Genomic DNA, 21,128 nt, shown 5'->3' with positions numbered 1-21,128 from the left:
AATTTTCCACCGGACAGAACGGACGTCAACGGATAAAACGGACGCTTAACGGACATGCAAAGGATATGGACGGACGCCTAACGGATAAGAACGGACGTCCAACGGACATGAACGGATTGAGAAAAAGTTCGAGCTATCCGGTAAGGTGTGACCAAGGCTAATATAAGATACATTTTTCTTTTACAATCCACCTTTAAAATTTTACGGGAAACTATTCCAAGCTTTCACTGTAACCTCGCTCTAACTTTTTTTTTTTAAATAGGGGTATTTTTTCTCTCATAATAACAGTAAACAGATTCACAACAATGTCAATTTCAAGAAAGCAGACAACAGCTAATTAGTCAACAACAGTACAGCATCAATGCTCTTGAATATATGCCACTTTTAACTAAAATATAAAAGCACAGAACCAGGACATAGGAGCACAGAACCAGGACCGTTTTTCTTATCACCAGCACAGCGTCAGGACAATTCCGTTTAACGAACTTGCACGACTTTTGCAATATAATATTGTTGTAATATACTTTGCATGGTACTTATGACACATCAGAGAAAAATTAAGCAACAAAACAGTCGTTTTATTGCCGTTCTGATACAATGTAAACAAACCCACCAGCACAGAATCAGGACCCACCAGCACCCGTCAGGACCAAATCACCAGCACAGTACGTTCTCTCGCAGGACAACCATACCCACCGTGATAATGAAACTGTTTAAGGTAAAACACACAATAACAAACCTGCGCAGTATAGCTATCGAGGGGCTGACCTCTTACTTGAACAAATAGTTAACTTTAAGACGGCACACTCATTCGACACATTACACAAATGTTTTATTGTACTCAAAGATACAAAAAATACAAGATTTGAATAATACATTAACAGAAAAAATACAAAAGAACGAACGATATCATACCGCATGTATAGCATTCATGCTTGCGTCTAACTGAATCGTACAAGTACGTTACTTAAAGAATAACTGTTCACTTAGCTTCAGTTGCGAAGAATGTAAAAGAACACAGACCAAGGTTCATTATTACCAATCAGTATATAGGACTTTTGCATACTAAAACAATTAAATAATTCAACAGTGATAGAGCCATGACTTGGCGGACGATTTTTAACGTATAATGCAATGATTTTTGTCATGAAGTAGCAACATGAAGAAGCAAATAAATTAGTACTTGTATTTTAATAAATGAAAACGTTTGGGGTTCGTGTTGTATATTCTTGAGTTTTCTATGTTGTGTCATGTGTACTATTGTTTGTCTGTTTGTCTTTTTCATTTTAAGCCATGGCGTTGTCAGTTTATTTTAGATTTATGAGTTTGACTGTCCCTTTGGTATCTTTCGTCCCTATTTTAAGATAATATAGTATCCCACGTACAACAACTGAAACAAAATCAAACAATTTATTTTGCCTTTAAAGCAATGTTGATCGATTACAGTAATTACAGTCATCATAGTATACAAATATGGTTTCAAACAAAATAAATATCTCTACAAGGATAGCACTGCGAAAAATATTAAGCAATTTCCATGCTATTAAATAAACTCAGTATAGATACCAGGATTATATTTTTTTAATAACGCCAGACGCGCGTTTCGTCTACAAAAGACTAACCAGTGACGCTCGATTCTAATATGACGTTCTTCTTAAGCTTTGGGTACAAAGCCATGTTCTAATTCAAATAGAAAATAGGCTGCATGTGATTGACGGCACAATTGAAATTGCAACGTCAGATGAATTTTGAACAACGCCAGAGATCAAAATGGACATTTTTGTTGGTGTTGCTCGCTAGGAAATTAAATAAAAACATTATAAAAGTAAGTTTATGCTCTTAAACTTCGTACTTTATTTGGCATTTTCAACTTTTTTGGATTCGAGCGTCACTGATTTTTTAGACGAAACGCGCGTCTGGCGTATTTAAAAAAAAATTGGTCCTGGTATCTATGATGAGTTTATTTAAATGTTTCTGTTCTTTTTTTATTGATAAACTTCTGATTTTCTATAACGTTTTTGGTTCATGAAATCAAAATGGCGATATTCCGAGCGTCTACTATAGGTCCGCTTTGAACTGAAAAAGTTCAAATATTCCTATTAGAATCGAAATAATTTCCTCTATGCTCATTTTAACATGGGTAGGCATTATATTTGTAAACTTAACAAATATAATGCCTACCCATGTTAAAATGAGCATCGAGCACGGCAGAACAGAATTATATCTTAAATAAAAAAATGTTTAAAAGGCCAAATAAAGTACGAAGTTGAAGAGCATTGAAGACCAAATTGTCCTAAAAGTTTTGCCAAATACAGCTAAAGTAATCTATTCCTGAAATAGAAAAGCCTTATTATTTCAAAAATGCAAAGTTTTGTTATCAGGTAATTTATAATTATGAACATATCAATGATAAATCAAGTCAACACAGAAGTGCTGACTACTGGGATGGTGATACCCTCGGGCATTTAAAACTCCACCAGCAGTGTCATCGACCCATAAGCACCAATTTAAGATAAACCAGCCTTATAACTCCCAGCAGTTTTTATTTTATTAAATACTCCTTTCTATATTTCTCTCTAATAATTGTCGAATCATTTATTTCAAAAGCAATACATTATCATGTTAGAATATATCCAATAACGTAAACGTCTTTAAATAAATATACTTTTTTTCAATAGCTGTCAAACATTGAAACAAAATATATTATACAATAATTTATTCTTCTGTAATTCCCTTGACTGCAAGTTCGTCAAGGACACGTGACACATATTCTGGATCTGGATATCCAAACCTTAAAGAGAAAAACAATATTGGAACTTTGATTTATGAAGTGTTAGCACGTATAAGAAACTTTTATAATTCTTATGTACCATATGTTCGTTTCAGAATAATTATACGTTAGCTCTAAAAATGATATAGATTTAATTTAATTCTTTATTTATTTAAAGAGGATTGCCAACAGCCAGAGGCTACGCGTGGATCTCCTCAACATAGATATATACAGATTCACAATTATCAAAGTTTTGAATACAAACATGTTAAACACAAGACAAGACAATATGTACAGGACAAGACATACAAATACTACACACCCATCCAATCACTCGCTCATTCTTACTTACATGCACACGAATTAACAAACATGTATGATTCAGTAATATAAAATAGTGATTATGGAAAGACAATTTTGAGCACAATCAGGTCAAAAAAAGTTTTTAAGCTATCGAGAAAATCTGTTTGAAGATTTAATAAATCGAAACACACACTCAAACATCTCTAAATTAGTATCATCAGACAAATCATCACTACCTTCTATTAATATTTTGCTCAGATAGTTGGGACATAGATCCCGCAACATTGCTATATTTATATCTGGACAAAGCAGATTCTTAATTCCAAGTAGAAGAGTAATCCGATAGTTCGTGTAACGGGCGCAATGAATTAAATAGTGCTCAGTGTTTTCAATGCAGTTACCTGGGCAGAAATCGCAAAACCTATTTAATGTTAGATTATATTTATACAAGTGGTCATTAAGAGCACTAAGCCCTAAGCGTAATCTAGTATGAATCTTTTTCTCATAACCATGTCCTCGTGAATATATTTTTTTACTACACAAATTGAGATTCTTCTTTAACAACCTTTTGAAACTTGCCAAAGATGTTGCTGTAATTAGTTCAGCTGACAAACTATTCCAGTCTCTAATCGTAGCTAGAAGAAAAGAGTTATAGTATGCTACTGTTCTTGACCTGATGGGTATCAGGTTAGCATGTCGTCTTAAGTTATAGTTTTCAGTATTATGATGGAACAATGGATGAAAATTACAAAGATAATCTGGGACAAGATGATTTTTAATTTTGTATAAGTATGTAAGTCTATGAACTTGACGGCGTGTTTTGAGAAGCTCAAGACCAACCTCTTTCAATAAAGTGACATGTTTTGTGACCCTGATTGCCCCAGTAGATATAATGCAGGCACGTCTCTGTACATGTTCAATGTTTGCAGAATCGGCGCTAGTGCAGTTATCATAGATGACATCTGCATAATCTAGCAATGAACGAACAAATGTTTTATATAATTTTTCAATGCATAATCTAGGTAATATATGTCGCATCCTCAAGATAGTGTTCAGTTTATTATGACATTTCTTACAAATATCAGCAATATGATCGGTCCAAGAAAGTTTATCATTCAAGATAAGACCTAAATGTTTATGGCATGTAACTCTCTTTATATTTACATTATTTAAGATCAATGGAGGGTAGTGTGGTATTTGCTTCTTCTTAGAAATAATAAGATACTCCGTTTTTTCTGCATTGAATGTTACACACCATTGCTGGGCCCATGTGTTCAACGTGACGAGGTCACTGTTCAGAGTTTGGAAACAATCAGAGATGTCATCAATTTGTTTGACAAGGGACGTATCATCAGCAAACGGTTTGATATTGCTGACAATTCCATCTTTAATATCATTCACATATATAAGAAAAAGCAAAGGACCGAGTATAGAGCCCTGGGGTACACCAGCATAGGTGTTTTGACTCGATGATGTCTGACCATTAATAACGACTCTTTGAGTACGACCTGAGAGGTAATTCTCTACAAGAGACAAAAATGAGCCACATATGCCAAATTGTTTAAGTTTGAAAATCAGGCCTTTGTGCCAAACCTTATCAAAGGCCTTTGAAACATCTAAAAAGATTGTACATACATCTTTACCGCTATCTAATGACTTGTAAATTTCGTGAGTTATAGTAATTAGTTGATTCACTGTTGAGTCGTTTTTCTTAAAGCCCGAATTTTCACTGATGAGTAAGTCATTAAATTCACAGAACTCATAGATAGCCTTGTAGATGACTTTTTCAAGGATCTTGGACACAGATGATAGTAGAGCAATTGGTCGATAATTAGACATGATATTTTTATCGCCTTTATTTTTGTACACTGGGCACACATTAGATACTTTCCAGAGAGATGGATATACTCCAGAATGGAGTGAGAAATTAAAGAGTTTAGTGAGTGGTTTATACAGAGAATGAGCACAGTACTTTAGGATATGGTTTGATATACCATCTGGGCCGCATGACTTATGGGGGTTAGATTGGCGTAAATATTTAAGAACATCTTCTTCGACAGCTACTATCTCCTGAAGACGCTCTACTGTAAGAAAAGATAATGGCGGTAGAGCGGGCAAGTCATTTTCATGTTGACCCAAGTGCATCTGAGCAGAAAAATAACAATTAAGGAGTTCTGCTTTCTCAAGATCATCAGATATCAGATTCATGTTATCTTTTAAAGGGGGGATAGTTCTATCTGAATTGTAACCTAACACAGATTTACTAAGGGACCAAAATTTCCTAGGATTAAGGTTTTCTCTAGAAAATGAGCGAATGATATTAATTTCATATCTTTGCTTTGCGTCTCGTTTTAAGCGATTGACCTCTCTCCTAGCAACTATGTGATATAACTTGTCTTCGTCTCTTCGAGTCCGTTGATATTTTTTGAAGCAACGATCACGCTTGCGAATCGCTCGCCTAACCTCGTTACTCATCCATGGTTTATCCCTATGACGAATAGTTACTATTTTATTCGGTATGAATTCAGAACAAGCGGAGGTGATAAGATCACTAGTATAACTAGCAATGTCGTTTACATCGTCAAAAATTTCATATGCGGAATCAAAGGGAGCGTTTAATAATGCGGTATTAAGACTATTAAAATCAGCTGACTTGTAATCCCAAACACGACGCTGAAAGGCACGTGATTTACTTACTTTGAGGGATAGTTTACAGAAAATAATGCAATGGTCGAGATTAAGTAGGGGTGGGCTAACTCCGAAGTCCGATACACAACGTTCATTGTCAGTGAATATAAGGTCTAACAATGTCGCATTGCTATCCGTATACCTGGTCGGTTCATCAATTAATTGTGATAGACCATACCTATGGGCCAGATTAAAAAGAGTTAGACCGAGCTCGCTGTGACTATGACTATCAAACCATGAAACACACCGGTCGTTGAAGTCCCCTAGAATCAGGCACACATCTGGGCTGTGTGATTTCATATTTTCAATGACTGCAGTAAAGCTATCAGTGAATTTTTTACGTTCATTTGCCGTTACATTCGGCGGTCGGTAACAAACACTAACAAGGATAGACTTATCCTTGGTTTTGACTTCAATGCATAAGAATTCGAGACCCTGTATTTCTAACTCCTGACGGCGCATAGAATATAGTCGGTCGGAAACATATATGGCTACACCACCGTAACCAAACCCGTCAGCCCTATCTCGCCTGTAAGTATTATAATTATCAATCTTAATATCTTCAAATGATATATCTGGTTTTAACCAAGTTTCACTTATACAGATCACATCATATTGGAGTTCGTTACACAGGACGAACTCAATTTCATCTAGCTTAGTTCGGTTGGACTTTAATACGGTATCAAAAGAATATAAACTACGTGCATTTAAGTGACATACAGATAGATCCCCGGACGGACCCGGATTAGGATGAATAGTTCCCGATGTGACTAGTAATAAAAATATCATCATTGCTAGCTTGTGTAGTGAAACAGAAAATGAAAGAACAGTAATAACTGAACAAAAGACGTACACGTAACGAGAGTGTGACAAGGTGCTATTCAAAAAGTGAGAACTGTTTATTCGTAATTGCTTTGATACAATAGTATTATGAAATCGTCCGATACACGCTCTATACTGATCAACCCCGATCATAGGTAAGCAAGTGGAATGTTGCGGGATTATGGATCACTGAGCAAAACGTATACATAAACAAACAATATAATACAAGTTGACAAAACAATACAAACAGGGTACACATAGCGAAAAAAAAAAAAAAAATAAAAATAAAAGAAATGAATACAGGCAAACGGATATCCAATGCACACAATAAACAATTAAGCATTATAAATTTGGCAACATACTTTATATGCCTTAAATAATTTGAGATTTGGTTATTATCAAGTCTAAAAAAAAAGAGGATCATTAAAACTTAAACTAAAAAGGATCAGAAAAAAAAATAAAAAAATTAATAACACTGATAATTACAGATTAAGAGGTTTATTGCTGTAAACTTAACTATTGAAGAATTCAAAAGTGATATATTTCCAAAAAAAACAAAAAGAAACTGAAGCAAACCATGGGAATCTGTTGCTCATGAGATTAGTAAAACAATTTTACAATTAAGGATATATATTTATACAAATATAAAAATAATCGGTTACATGAATCAACATAAATAAGGTTATATGTATATATATTATAGAGAAAATGCATCAACTCACGAGAAACAACAAGTTTTTCAGCAGTACTACATGTGATTTCAGTAAATAGATCAGCTTACGAAGACTCTACTAACATCAGCAATGTCAATTATTCTTTTGATATAGATATTATATATTCAAAATCTAAATTTCAATGTTTACACACAAACGGAATCGTTTGCAGTGGAAGTATAGCAAATAGCAAATCCAGCTGTAAACGGTGTCTCTGAAATTCTCTTCTATCTAAATGCACATATATAACCTAAAGTGGTCCAAATATTGCATAGTTACTTTAAAGAATGGACGTATCTATATTTTGGTATTGCACCAGACAGTTTGATAATCCTTTAAATGATTTGATTATTTTCGTTCTGCAATCTTTGTGCTTATGTAAACACTAAAATATTTTGCTTTGATCTATCTCTCATCGTTGGAATGGAACATAGTTTGGTCTGTGAAACTCCGAAATAGTCATATAGTCGTCTCTGCTACTTTCAAAGCAATATGGTAACTATCTTAACGTTTCGTGATTAAAAGGTTTACGAAATTTGATAACTACTTAGATCATTGTTGATGAGACGATTGTTTATGAATGCAGCGTAGCGAAGTCGTTGATCTTTCGGATTTTTGTGTGTGTAGATCATAGTATGGTAGAACACTGACTATACTTACAGAGAAAGTGTTCATTGTTTCAGATTTAATCGAATGTAAATGGGATCTACATAATCTCTTATGTTGAAAAACCTGATATCATAATTACCTCGCAGGCCTTCAGTCTATTATTTTGACAAATCTAATATTATAGTTACATCGCAGATCCTCTGTCTTTTAAATTGAAAAGTATGATATTATATTTACCTAGCAGGTCCTCCATCCATTCTTGTTTTATGATGAACATCGTTCCATGTGACCACGTTTTCTTTTCCAGTTGTCCTAGAACTGCCAATCGTAAAGAGAATACGTTGTTGGAAGGCGCGTCTCAGTAACCGATGAACCTTCTGTCCCTCTGTGTTGTCTGGTAAGTATGCTGTCCTGTTCGTTCCTTCGAAACTTTTACCTGGGTTGGGTTGTCCTTTCTATAAAAAAATAATTTATTGTAAAAATATAACAACTTTATTTCAAAAGAAAGTCCTAACGGTTTAGGATATAGAAACATATGAAATATACATTCGTTGATTACAACAATGTACACGAGTGAACAAGAAACATATAAATAATGTTTAAGCAAGGTATTCTGAGTTCAGTAAAAGAATACATGCACAACTACTCGAAACAGAGATATGTCGAATTTAGACATCCCGGACGAAAGGCAAGTAGGACACTTTGGTCAAGTTATAAAGACAACAAGATCACTTACGAAACCACCAAAGAGTTGTCGCAATGGTTTTCTTGCATATGTTTTATAAGTATGTCTGGAATTCAAGATTATGAGATATGGTATAATTGCCGATGAGACAACTATCTACCGTAGTACAAATGATGTGGATGTCAGCAGTTATAGGCCACCGAACAGATTTGTCAATGCAAAACATATCATACCGAATAGGAGGCTATATAATGCAACGACATGAAAAATATATCAAAATTTAATTGAGAAAACTGACGGCCTAATTTGTCAGTTGTCAGTTTATTTTCGATTTGTGAGTTTGACTGTCCCTCTGGTACCTTTTGGTACCTCTTTTATATCAATATAGTTTTTGAAAAAACAAATATGGTATACACGATGTTGTGTCTGTTGAAGGCCGGACGATGACCAATACTTGTTAATTTCTTTGTCATTTGGTCTCATGTGAAGCGTTGTCTCATTCGAAATCATACCACATCTATTTTTTTTCTGTATATGAGCCAACGACAACCACTGACTAACATATATTCTTGAATTGATTATAACATGTGGCGGGGATGAGCATGCTTGAAGAATTTTTAATTTAAAATATCAGCTGGTTATAAGAGATCATGATCCATGTAAATGTATTTATTTATATGTTTATGACTATCAGATTTTAAATAAATATCATACACACTTCACTTTTCCTCGGAGTTCAGTTTTTTTGTGATTTTACATTTTAGGTTTATATAAAAAAAAAATATATGAAGGAGTTATAATTACTTCTACTTTGTTTCCCGTTTCATTATATTTCAGAAACTCACCAATTGTTTCCCATCAAAAAATAAGTAGAAAATCTTGATTACGCCACAATCTTTATAACCCGGTAGATGGATATCATTTAGGAAGCATTCTATCATAAGTCCTTCTGGTTGATTTCCGGTTAATTCGCCGTAAACCATGTTGCATATTGGACACGTAGGCATTCGTTTAAAACACTCTTCAAGACATTTCTTACAAAATATATGCTTGCATCTGGAGAGCTGTCTCAATTTGGAACCGGATATTTCTTCTAAACAAATAGGACATTTGTCTGTCTCTGTATCTTCAACATTTTGGAAGTACATTTTCCCGTTTCCTTTCGTTGTCTTTGGTGCAATCTTTGTTTTTTGTTTTGGAGCGCCATTTCGTAAAAGTGTAACTCTTTCCTCTAAAATTTGCCTGACTCGTTTGTCAGGATGGACTATAATCACAGTTTTCAAACCATTAGTTGATGTTTTTGAGAGAGAAAACTGATTTACAGATTCGCAAATCAAATCAATCACAAAGTCAGAAGGTGCCCCATTCTTGCCAGTCCCAATTATTGGAAGGCCTAAAGACTCGTATCCCATAAACTCTGTTCTACTGAGTATATTCTTTAACAATGATTGAAGTCCTTCCGTCCATTTATCTTGATTTTGAATGGAAAACTGTGGCACAGCAGCATGGAAGACATGTTTACATTTCAATTTTTCCGTAGCAGGGGTGGGTTGGAAAGTCCAGTAAGGTATAGTCGAACACATCTTTCTCAAACAGTCTTTGTAAACCTCTTGGAGCTTACCTCCCTTTTCAGCAACAATCTTAGCCACCATACCTCCGCTTTGTATTGCAGAATCTTCACTACTAACTATAACATCGACGTCTAATTCTGCAATACTGTCTTTTGATACAGTAATTTCAGTTATAGAAAAACGGTTACTATTTTTTGCCGGGTTCCTTTCTGCATTTCCGTGCTCAAGAATCGAGTTATCCTGATGATTAGGGGGAATATTGCAGACATCATTTGTGTGACCTGCAGGTATTTGACTTTTGACATCTGTAAGTGAAACACGTCCGTCCGGTTTAATTCCAGGTAGACTAGTGTCATCGTTTATCTTAACTTTGTTTTCCATAATGAATTTAGTTTTCAGCTTTTCTCCTTTATAACTACCTTTAAAATCTGCTTCATTAGATTGAGAATGGTTTCCTCGAAAGGCCTCAAGTAATCTCCGGGTTGCAGACTTCTTTTTTGTTGTTGGTAACTTTCTGACATTTGATTGTATTTTACTGTTAACTGACAATCTCGCTGTGTGTGAATTGTTAGCTTCTTCCTGGTCATATAAGAAATAAAAAATAGACACCAGTTAATTGATTATTACTCTTAAAATCAATTAACAAAAGTTGGAAGAAAATCTTTGCTGTTTTGAGACATACATAAGATTAATAACTGATTCTTGATTTTGAAAAATATGTTATAAAATACTTTAAAATGTCAAAGGAGTAGGTCCGGTAAGGACCGATTTTGGCCTCAAATTTCAGGTTCATCTAACTCTTTTTAAACACTTAAGTGTCTATTTCAATTGTTTCAATTAGTGTATGTGCAAGATTTTAACTGATTAAGTCATTAAAAACGCTCTGATTCAAGCTTTAATATGAAAAATCTATCAAATATGCCATCAAAATATTATAGTATTTGCATTATTATTTCTTCCACTAACCCACATCGTGAGTGTACTCTGATGCTAAAGCCAGATAGAAGTTCGTGTCAAGGCCTGATAACATACATTGCACGTCACGTGCATGGTATAAATATTACAGTCGTTGTAGCCGATATTTTTGCGTAATAGTCAATAAAAAAACAAACAAACTTGATGACTGTACTTGTTATTAAAGGAGATGTATTATTCTATGATTTTCGCTGTAGGTCTTACCGGTTTTGATAGACTTCGTGCAGTGTTTGTTGGAGTCGGTTTTTCACGTATGTTTACACCCGAGTGTGAAAATGATTGGAACAGTTCCGGTTGTCTACTAGTACAATTTTTATCCAAATCTGGCGATGATGATAAGTTGTGTGTTAACCTTCCTCCATCATCAGACAATACCGTTCGGTTATGACGAGAAGTCCGATGTGCATGCCTATCCGATGTCGATACGGATATAATGTTTCCTTCATTCTTAATTTGTTGTTTTGATGTATGATTAAGTTTCGCACCCGATTTATCAACAATCTGTCCAATTTTAATATCCTGTGCGATGTCCTCGATTTCTGTTCCACCAGTGGCCATTGTTGACTCTGTGACTAGGAAAAATCAAAATTATCTATCAACACCAATTATTGCAGTCTGAAATTGGAAAAAATTTATCATCAAAATGTGTTCACCGATTTTCTGTGTAAAGATCAATTATGCATATTTGATATAAACATATAAGTTTTACTATTCGATTTTCGTTAGAGTCATCAATATTTTGAAGTGAGATGTGAACGGTAGTTCTTCGTCTGATTATTTATACTCTTTGTAGCCCTCAAGTAACGAGTTATAGTGTACTTATTGTGATGTCTTTGTTTGTTTCACAGATGATTTGATATTGCTTTTCAATTAAAAAAAAACAACAGAAATAGCTTTAAAAAAAGAGGAAAATTTCAAGAGGGTATTAAAAACTAAAAGATGGGCAACACATTGCAAAATGTGAAAACAACAAAGTAAAAGATCATGTCTACAAAACACTACATAGAATGCTACATACTTACCATGTCAACCTAACCGATCTAATTATATTGACCTGTAAACAGGCACTGATTTGTTTATTGTACCATGTCAACCTAATCGATCTTATTATATTGACCTGTAAACAGGCACTGATTTGTTTATTGTACCATGTCAACCTAATCGATCTTATTATATTGACCTGTAAACAGGCACTGATCTGTTTATGGTACCATGTCAACCTAACCGATCTAATTATATTGACCTGTAAACAGGCACTGATTTGTTTATTGTACCATGTCAACCTAACCGATCTAATTATATTGACCTGTAAACAGGCACTGATTTGTTTATGGTACCATGTCAACCTAATCGATCTTATTATATTGACCTGTAAACAGGCACTGATCTGTTTATGGTACCATGTCAACCTAACCGATCTAATTATATTGACCTGTAAACAGGCACTGATCTGTTTATTGTACCATGTCAACCTAACCGATCTAATTATATTGACCTGTAAACAGGCACTGATTTGTTTATGGTACCATGTCAACCTAACCGATCTAATTATATTGACCTGTAAACAGGCACTGATTTGTTTATGGTACCATGTCAACCTAATCGATCTTATTATATTGACCTGCAAACAGGCACTGATCTGTTTATGGTACCATGTCAACCTAACCGATCTAATTATATTGACCTGTAAACAGGCACTGATCTGTTAATGGTACCATGTCAACCTAACCGATCTAATTATATTGACCTGTAAACAGGCACTGATTTGTTTATGGTACCATGTCAACCTAACCGATCTAATTATATTGACCTGTAAACAGGCACTGATCTGTTTATGGTACCATGTCAACCTAACCTATCTAATTATATTGACCTGTAAACATGCACTAATTTGTTCATTGTACCATGTCAACCTAACCCATCAATGTATAATGACCTGTAAACATGCACTTATCTGTTAATGGTACATGGCAACCTAACCTATCTAATTATATTGACCTGTAAACATTCATTGTTCTATTAATAGAACCATGTCAACCTAACCGATCTAATTATATTGACCTGTAAACATGCACTAATCTGTTAATGGTACCATGGCAACCTAACTTATCTAATTATATTGACGTTTAAACAGACATGGATCTCTTAATGGTACCATGGCAACCTAGTCTATCTCATTATATTGACCTGTAAAAATTCATTGATCTGTTAATAGAACCATGTCAACTTAACCCATCATGCAATTTATAATGACCTGAAAACATGCATTAATCTGTTTATAGAACCATGTCAACCCAACCCATCTATTTATAATGACATGTAAACATGCACTGATCTGTTAATTGTATATTTGAAGGTACGTAAGCAAAGGTGAATGTACTGCTTCCGTTAGTTTGGAGATATTACTACTATTTTATTTGATACATTTTCATGAATTTCTATAATAATATCAAACAAACTTTTTCAAAATCTGCATGATCTTAATTTGGCAATGAATAAGGGAAATGTTTACAGAAGTATATCAAATGTTTGAATATGTTATTTATATGATTAACCAATCCGAAAATATATAAATCTACAGTACTGTTCTGAAATCTTTGCCAAAATAAATATGTTTGTAGCAAGAGGAAATATTTTCTATAATGTCCGTTAGATAGGTCTTCATGGTCTTACCGGTTTTGAAAGACTACGTGCATGCAAGTTTTCTGAAAGATTTATACTGCAAGCTTGCGGCAAGTTTGCAGAAGAAATCATGTTCGCAGTAAAATAAGTTGCATAAGAATTGATGTGAGGGATATTTGCAGCTATATTACAGACATCTTGGACCATTCTAGTTGTTTGCATGAGCATCGAAAGAAATACACAAGAAATGTATACTAGTAACTACCTCTAATGTAAGTTGAGAATTCGAAATTAATTGGTGAGTGCATGTTGATTGTAAAATTGAGAATTGAAATGGGGAATGTGTTAAATTAATTTTGAATATGACTGCTCAGAAAGGCATGGCAGGTTCATTACGTTTTTGGATATAAAAAATTAAAAAATTCCATTATTCAATTTCGAAATTAAAAAGAATAAACATACACTATTCATAGATTGTAAACTAATGAAAGTACTTCTTTGTCACCTCCTCAAATGACTGTATACAGTTTGAAAACAATTTACAAAGATATTTATAACACATTTTACTCTCAAATCTGTTTGGATTTACATATGAAATATAATATTTCTATGAATCACGTTCAATTTTGTCATAAAATAAAAATAGCGAGCTGTGTATGCAAAAAATCATTTTAACTTGAAACTAAAACATTTGAGCACTTCAACCAATCAGAAAAATAGTACTAGTAGCATTTATAAAACATATTGGTGAAACATAAGTATTGAAATGGTTGTGTGTATGTTACCAAACTTTGTTTTGGGAACTCGCTATTAAAAAATAGTGTTGTAGATTGCACACAACATGAAATTAATCAATTGTAATGTATGTAGTTCCAGCATGATTGCAGCAAACTTACAGGAGAAAACCTTTTTCCTTCATATAAATGTTCGCTGCAGGTTTACAGCAAAAACGAAGGAAAACTATTGATTTGCATATCAATGTTTGCTGCAGGTCTGCAACAAATACTCAGTTGGATAAAATATTGGCTGCAGATCAGCAGCAAATATTTCTTGGCATAGTAATGTTTGTGTGGTGGACTTGCAGCACATTTGCAGAAAACATGAATATCATATTTGAAAATATTCTTAAGCTTACTGTTAGCTGGCTGTAAATAAATTTATATCTATAAAAATATATAAAATATTTGCTGCAAGTTGCACAAATGCTGATTTTTTTTCAGAAGAGGGCCGGATGTAATTTATGCATAATATAAATGCTTGTGTGTAGGATAGAATATGCAGTAGCTTCCAATATGTTTGCTCAAGTTGTTAATCAATCAACATACTAGATAAATTGATGAAATCTAGTCTTCTCTTCAAGGGGAATTATATCTATACTATCCACACTGATCTGTGTCCACACTTGTTAATTAAACAATTTAATTAATAGATTTTACACGAATGCATTACTAAATTTTCCGTGGTACAAGGTAAGAAGGTCAACTTAAAAAAGAAGGCAAGCGTTAGCCTATACTCGGGGTAGCGAACAGTAAGATGAAACACACCAACCTTATCATTACTAAACACGGAAGACTTGCAGCAACATATATTGTTTTTGGAGACTGATAGTATAAAAAAAGAAGAAAATGAACTAACTCTTCACAAGAGACCAAATGACACAGAAATTAACAACTATAAGTCATCATACGGCATTCAACAACGAGTAACACCCATACCGCATAGTCAGTTATGAAAGGCCCTAAAATGTCAAACGTAAAACAACTTAAACAGCCTGATGTATGTATAAAATAATAAACGAAAAGCAAATATGATACACAAGAACAAACGACAACCACTGGATTCCTGACTTACAAGCACAATCGTCATATAGAATGTGGTGGGTTATGTTAGTTAGAAGGCACAGTGCTCAACCTAACCTGGGACATTGGTGTAACAGTGAACCATAAGAACAAACTATAATTAACACTTAAACAGAGGTTAACTCAACAGATCGATACAAAGCAGCAACAAGAGTGCACACGCTGAAATGTCTCGCCTTCTTTACTAATCATTGATATTATGTTGATAGTCCTATATATATTTAAAGCTTTATTACAACTGTCACATAAACTCAACATTAACCAAGATAACTAAAAATTGATCAAAGAACCATGAAAATGATGTCAAGGTCAGATCCAGCATGCCAGGCAGACATTAACAGCTAACAATTCTTCCATAAAACAAATATAGTTGACCTATTGCTTATAAATTAAGAAAAACAGACCAAAACACAAATACTTAACACTTAGCAATGAACCGTGAAAATGAGGTCAAGGTCAAATAAAACCTGCGCGACTGACATATAGATCATAAAATATTTCCATACACTAAATATAGTTGACATTTTGCATAAAGTATTAGAAAAATAGACCAAAACTCAGAAATTTAACCTTGACCACTGAACCATAAAAATGAGGTCAAGGTCAGATGACACCTGTCAGCTAGACATGTACACCTTGCAATCATTCCATACACCAAATATAGTAGACTTATTGCATATAATATATGAAAAACAGACCAAAACACAAAAACTTAACTATAACCACTGAACCATGAAAATGAGGTCAAGGTCAGATGACACCTACCAGTTGGACATGTACACCTTACAGTCCTTCCATACACCGAATATGCTAGACCTACTGCCTATAGTATCTGAGATATGGACTTGACCACCAAAACTTAACCTTGTTCGCTGATCCATGAAATGAGGTCAAGGTCAAGTGAAAACTGTCTGACAGGCATGAGGACCTTGCAAGATACGCACATACCAAATATAGATATCCTATTACTTATAATAAGAGAGAATTTAACATTACAAAAAATTTTAACTTTTTTTTTCAAGTAGTCACTGAACCATGAAAATGAGGGTCAAGGACATTGGACATGTGACTGACGGAAAGTTCGTAACATGAGGCGTCTATATACAAAGTATTAAGCATCCAGGTCTTCCAACTTCTAAAATATAAAGCTTTTAAGAAGTTAGCTAACACCGCCGCCGCCACCGCCGGATCACTATCCCTATGTCGAGCTTTCTGTAACAAAAGTTGCAGGCTCGACAAAAAACATTTAATAAACACGTGACACTGTGGCAGGGTACTAATAAATCACCACAAAAAAATGAAACTAAGTATAAATAGTAGATTACTCGCAGTAACTGACAGCTAGGTCAATCCAATATCAACTAATAATAAAAAAAAACATGCAGACTTTTATATAAGTAAACATTCTTCAACATCCAATGGATTTAGTGTAGATACGTCATCAACAGTCAGAGAAAAACATGACCTTGTACAATGCAAAGATACAGGTATCGACAGATTGTAGAGCCATGAATTTGCAAATGTTTATACAAATAATATTTAGTTTGATTTTAAAATACCGATAAAACAAAATCCATAGATTCTAGTTATTGTGTTGAATTGATACCCTTTGATGATAACTTTATTTAAAGGACCGATAAGTTACCCGGATCGTATATAAATTTCCGGTATCGGTAAGCAACAACTTTGTCTGCTCTTTGAAATTCGATAATTTTATTCTTTTGCACAAGAATGTGAAATTTGGCTACCGTTAGTGGATCACGCCAAAAGTTATTGCATTATATATTACAACTTTTAAAAGTAAAATGAGTCCCCTTAATATCAAGATCTTTCTTACATTTCGAATGGGGACCAACATATGATTATCAATTTTTAATGATTCATGATTTGGGTAAAAATATATATTTTTTTTAACATCTCACAGCGGTATACTACTTTTACCTTTATTTATTCAATCATTATTTTATTTTATAGATCAAATGCATTCGTTCAGTGTATGTTCACTTGTGTTTATATGTCTTTTGATTGAGTTAAGTACTTCAATTGATATTTTATATTGTGTCCTTTTTTGTTATGATGTTACAATTTTGTTTCAGGTAAGGGTTAAGGTTTGTACCTATAAAACGTTTAAACCCGCTGCATTTGTATGCACCTGTCACACGTCAGCAACCTGATGTTCAGTAGGTGTCGATTGTTGATGTAGTTCATAAGAGTTTCTTGCTATTCGGTGTTTATCAAGCCTAGACTCCGTGTTGAAGACCGTACCTTGACCTATAATGGTTTACTTTTATAAATTTTGACTTGGATAAATAGTTGTCTCAATGGCACTCATACCACATCTTTCTATATCTATTATAAGACATTTTCGACAATTTGAAAACACAATAAGGACCACTTATTACATTGAGGAAGAAGAACAAATATCTATTTCCTATATTTGCATTTATCTTCAACACAGCGATATAGTTAAAAAAAAATACAATATAAAGGAAATATATATGACTGTCATATAAGTGAGATGATCACTAGCTATAATACCAAGTTGATGTCACTATTCTATACATAAAGAAATGTCTGTACCAAGTCAGGAAATTGACAGTTGTTTCTATTATTTTAAAGTGTTTGGGCTTTTAATTTTGCCATTTGTGAAGGGTCTTCCCGTTTGGAATTTTCTTTGAGTTCAGTATTTTTGTTATTTCACGTATACAAAAAGATGTATTTTACAATGATGTGCATTCAGATGAAAGATGATTGATATCGTTGACATTTTCCTTCTGTACATTAACAACGGGTTACTCGTCTCTGTTAGGATGAGTTACCATTGATCAATCATACCAATTGACGCACGACAATGATAGCTACTCGCATCTTTCTCAGACCTAATAAATAAAAGCGATGAATGACAAATTATAGAAAAGAGCGAAAGAGTTATGCATACTATTTATCATTTACATAAATCTATATGTAGTTTGTTCTAGTTCCGGTTTTAAAGCATCTGATGTAAACATTAATAATTACTTCTTACCAAGGGCCTGTATTTTCATATGAATCTTTTATTTTACTCTTGATATTGTTTATGTTTCTTTAATTCATATTCAAATTTAACACTTCCTTGTAGGAGTCAACGTCAATTTATGAATCAGTAGGGATTGTTTTTAAATTATTTACATTTGTATCAGGACATCCACACTAGACAAGTTACTTTCCAGGAAGTGTGAGAAGGTTGAAATAAAAATATTGTCGTGAGTTTTACATATGCCGTATTTATTTCATGCATAGAGTGCATACATTTGACACTTACATGATGATGTAAACACTTTTGTTGAATGTACCCCATATACATATGGGTATTTAAAAAAAAGTTAACCCTAAACACAAATCCTTTTTGTTTTGCCAAATAAATATTGTTTTCTCTTAGTCATAAAATAAAATACTAAGTAATTTCATTTCTATTCTGGTTAACTTTAATTAATCGATTTTTGAAGCTTGATGTTGATGATGACTTATCTGATAAAACAACAGTTAAGTGATGTCCTTTTCAATTTCCTTGAATTGTGATAAATAGGCACATGGTGCATTTTGTTCATGTAGCACTCTTTCGTTTATGGATTGAGATTAAACGTGTGTGTTGATTGTGACTGTAATTCTTATACAACAAAAGAAAATACATTTTTTTTTTATTAGTAGGAAGTAATTTTGCCACATCATATATGATTATAGTATAAAAGCACTGTATCAGCTTAGAACATAGCGCACGCTTCCTATTATATTAAGTGAGTGTTTATTACTAATAAGAAATAGAAAGTTAAAGTCTATCTGATATATACATCAATCGATAATTGTAAACAAACACTTGGCTCAAAATCCTAGCTTCTATAAATGGTGCCAGCTGAAGGACTCCTCCGGGTTCGGGAGTTTCTCGCTGCATTGAAGACCCATTGGTGGCTTTCGGCTGTTGTCTGCTCTATGTTCGGGTTGCTGTCTCTTTGACTCATTCCCTAATTCCATTCTCAATTTATTTTACAGTGGAAACAACAAAAAATAGTATGAACCTATTAATATTGAACCAAGAAGTAATTTGTTTTACAGAAAATCATCATTTTAGAGTTATTTCTTGATTGATGATTAGTTATTTCTTAATTGATGAGTGTTTACACACGAATTTGTGTACCATCTATGATCATCCTAATGATCTTGTTTCCTTGGGTCATTTAAAATGCAAAATAACAAAACAAAAATAAGATGTGGCATGATTTGGACTTTCCGCCAGAGTAGTTAACACACATTAGAGATCACTTATATCACTATACCGCCTTCAACAATTAACAAAATCCATACTGCATAGTCAGCTATACACGGCTCCATAATAACAGCCGTGAAACAATGAAAATATAAAAAAGAAGATGTGGTATGATTGCCAATGAGACAACTGTCCACAAGAGACCAAAATGACACAGACATTAACAACTATAGGTCACCGTACGGCCTTCAACAATAATCAAAGCCCATACCGCATAGTCAGCTATAAAAGGCCCAGATTAGACAATGTAAAACAATTCAAACGAAAAACTAACGCCCTAAATTATATAAAAAAAAATGAACGAAAAACAAATAAGTAACACATAAACAAACGACAACCACTGAATTACAGGCTCTTTACTCGGGACAGGCACATACATAAATAATGTGGCGGGGTTTAACATGTTAGCGGGATCCCCCTAACCTAGGACAGTGGTATAACCGTACAACATAAGAACGACCTATAAAAATCAGTTGAAAAAGGCTTAACTCATCAGGTGGACAAAAATACAAGTGGACGTGGCCGGGTACTTGTACATCCCGACAACAAAAGACACAATGAACAGATCTGAGAGTACTCGCAGTTATCTGACAGCTAGTTCAAAGCCACTAACAACTAATAAAAAAAATCATGCATCTAAGACTAAACTATCAATCCGTACACATCCAACATCCAATGGATTTAGATAAAAGACGTCATAAACAGTCAGAGAAAAACATGACCTTGTGCAATGCCAAGTTACAGGTATCGACAGATTGTAGATCCATGAATGTGTATATGTATATGCTAGTAAAATACTAGTTATATTTAGTTTGCTTTTAATTTACTGATAACAAAATCAATATTCATACCAATAAAAACAATATTCAATGATCTTTTAACAGTGTTGAATTGGTAACCTTTTAGAATAAGTTTATTGAAAGGAGCGATAAGTTTACAAGGATCGTTTCATACCTGCACAATTTAGAACTGTCAATCCGTATCCTTGATATGTGCACATCGTTGAATTGAAATTTAACACCATTAACTATAGTACAAAATAGTAAGTACGGATAATAAGCTTCTAAATGAAATGTAAACCTACCGTGTATTAGAAGGTTACAATAACATGCACATGCTTTTAACACTCCTTGTTATATAATTCTACTGAATTATAATACAAGGAAATTAAAAATTGACGAATTTGATCGGATATAAGATATCTACAGTAC

The 21,128-nt window shown here is 33.7% G+C and overlaps 1 protein-coding gene across 1 annotated transcript; it reads right to left on the bottom strand.

The window, feature by feature from the left end:
* Positions 1–1,409: 1,409 nt before the first annotated feature.
* On the bottom strand, positions 1,410–21,031 carry LOC139498633 (uncharacterized). Its single transcript, XM_071287115.1, has 6 exons — positions 21,002–21,031; positions 11,341–11,708; positions 9,436–10,740; positions 8,143–8,360; positions 2,504–2,791; positions 1,410–1,552 (listed from the first exon to the last, which is right to left on the bottom strand). The coding sequence occupies exons 2-5, from the start codon at positions 11,692–11,694 to the stop codon at positions 2,716–2,718; spliced, it is 1,953 nt and encodes a 650-aa protein (XP_071143216.1). The 5' UTR covers positions 11,695–11,708; positions 21,002–21,031; the 3' UTR covers positions 1,410–1,552; positions 2,504–2,715.
* Positions 21,032–21,128: the final 97 nt, after the last annotated feature.

Source organism: Mytilus edulis, chromosome 12, assembly GCF_963676685.1.
Source record: "Mytilus edulis chromosome 12, xbMytEdul2.2, whole genome shotgun sequence".
In the NCBI taxonomy this organism is placed as follows: Eukaryota; Metazoa; Mollusca; class Bivalvia; order Mytilida; family Mytilidae; genus Mytilus; species Mytilus edulis.
The sequence above is the reverse complement of the archived record's forward strand: the minus strand, read 5'-3'. Positions and strand labels throughout refer to the sequence as shown.

Bases quoted from the DNA above. Each gene is read 5' to 3' on its own strand.
- LOC139498633 (XM_071287115.1), bottom strand. From the start codon at position 11,694: ATGGCCACTGGTGGAACAGAAATCGAGGACATCGCACAGGATATTAAA. The intron at 10,741-11,340 runs GTAAGACCTACA...TTATATGACCAG, and splicing joins CACGAAGTCTATCAAAACCG to GAAGAAGCTAACAATTCACA. The intron at 8,361-9,435 runs GTGAGTTTCTGA...ATTTTTTTATAG, and splicing joins TTTTTGATGGGAAACAATTG to AAAGGACAACCCAACCCAGG.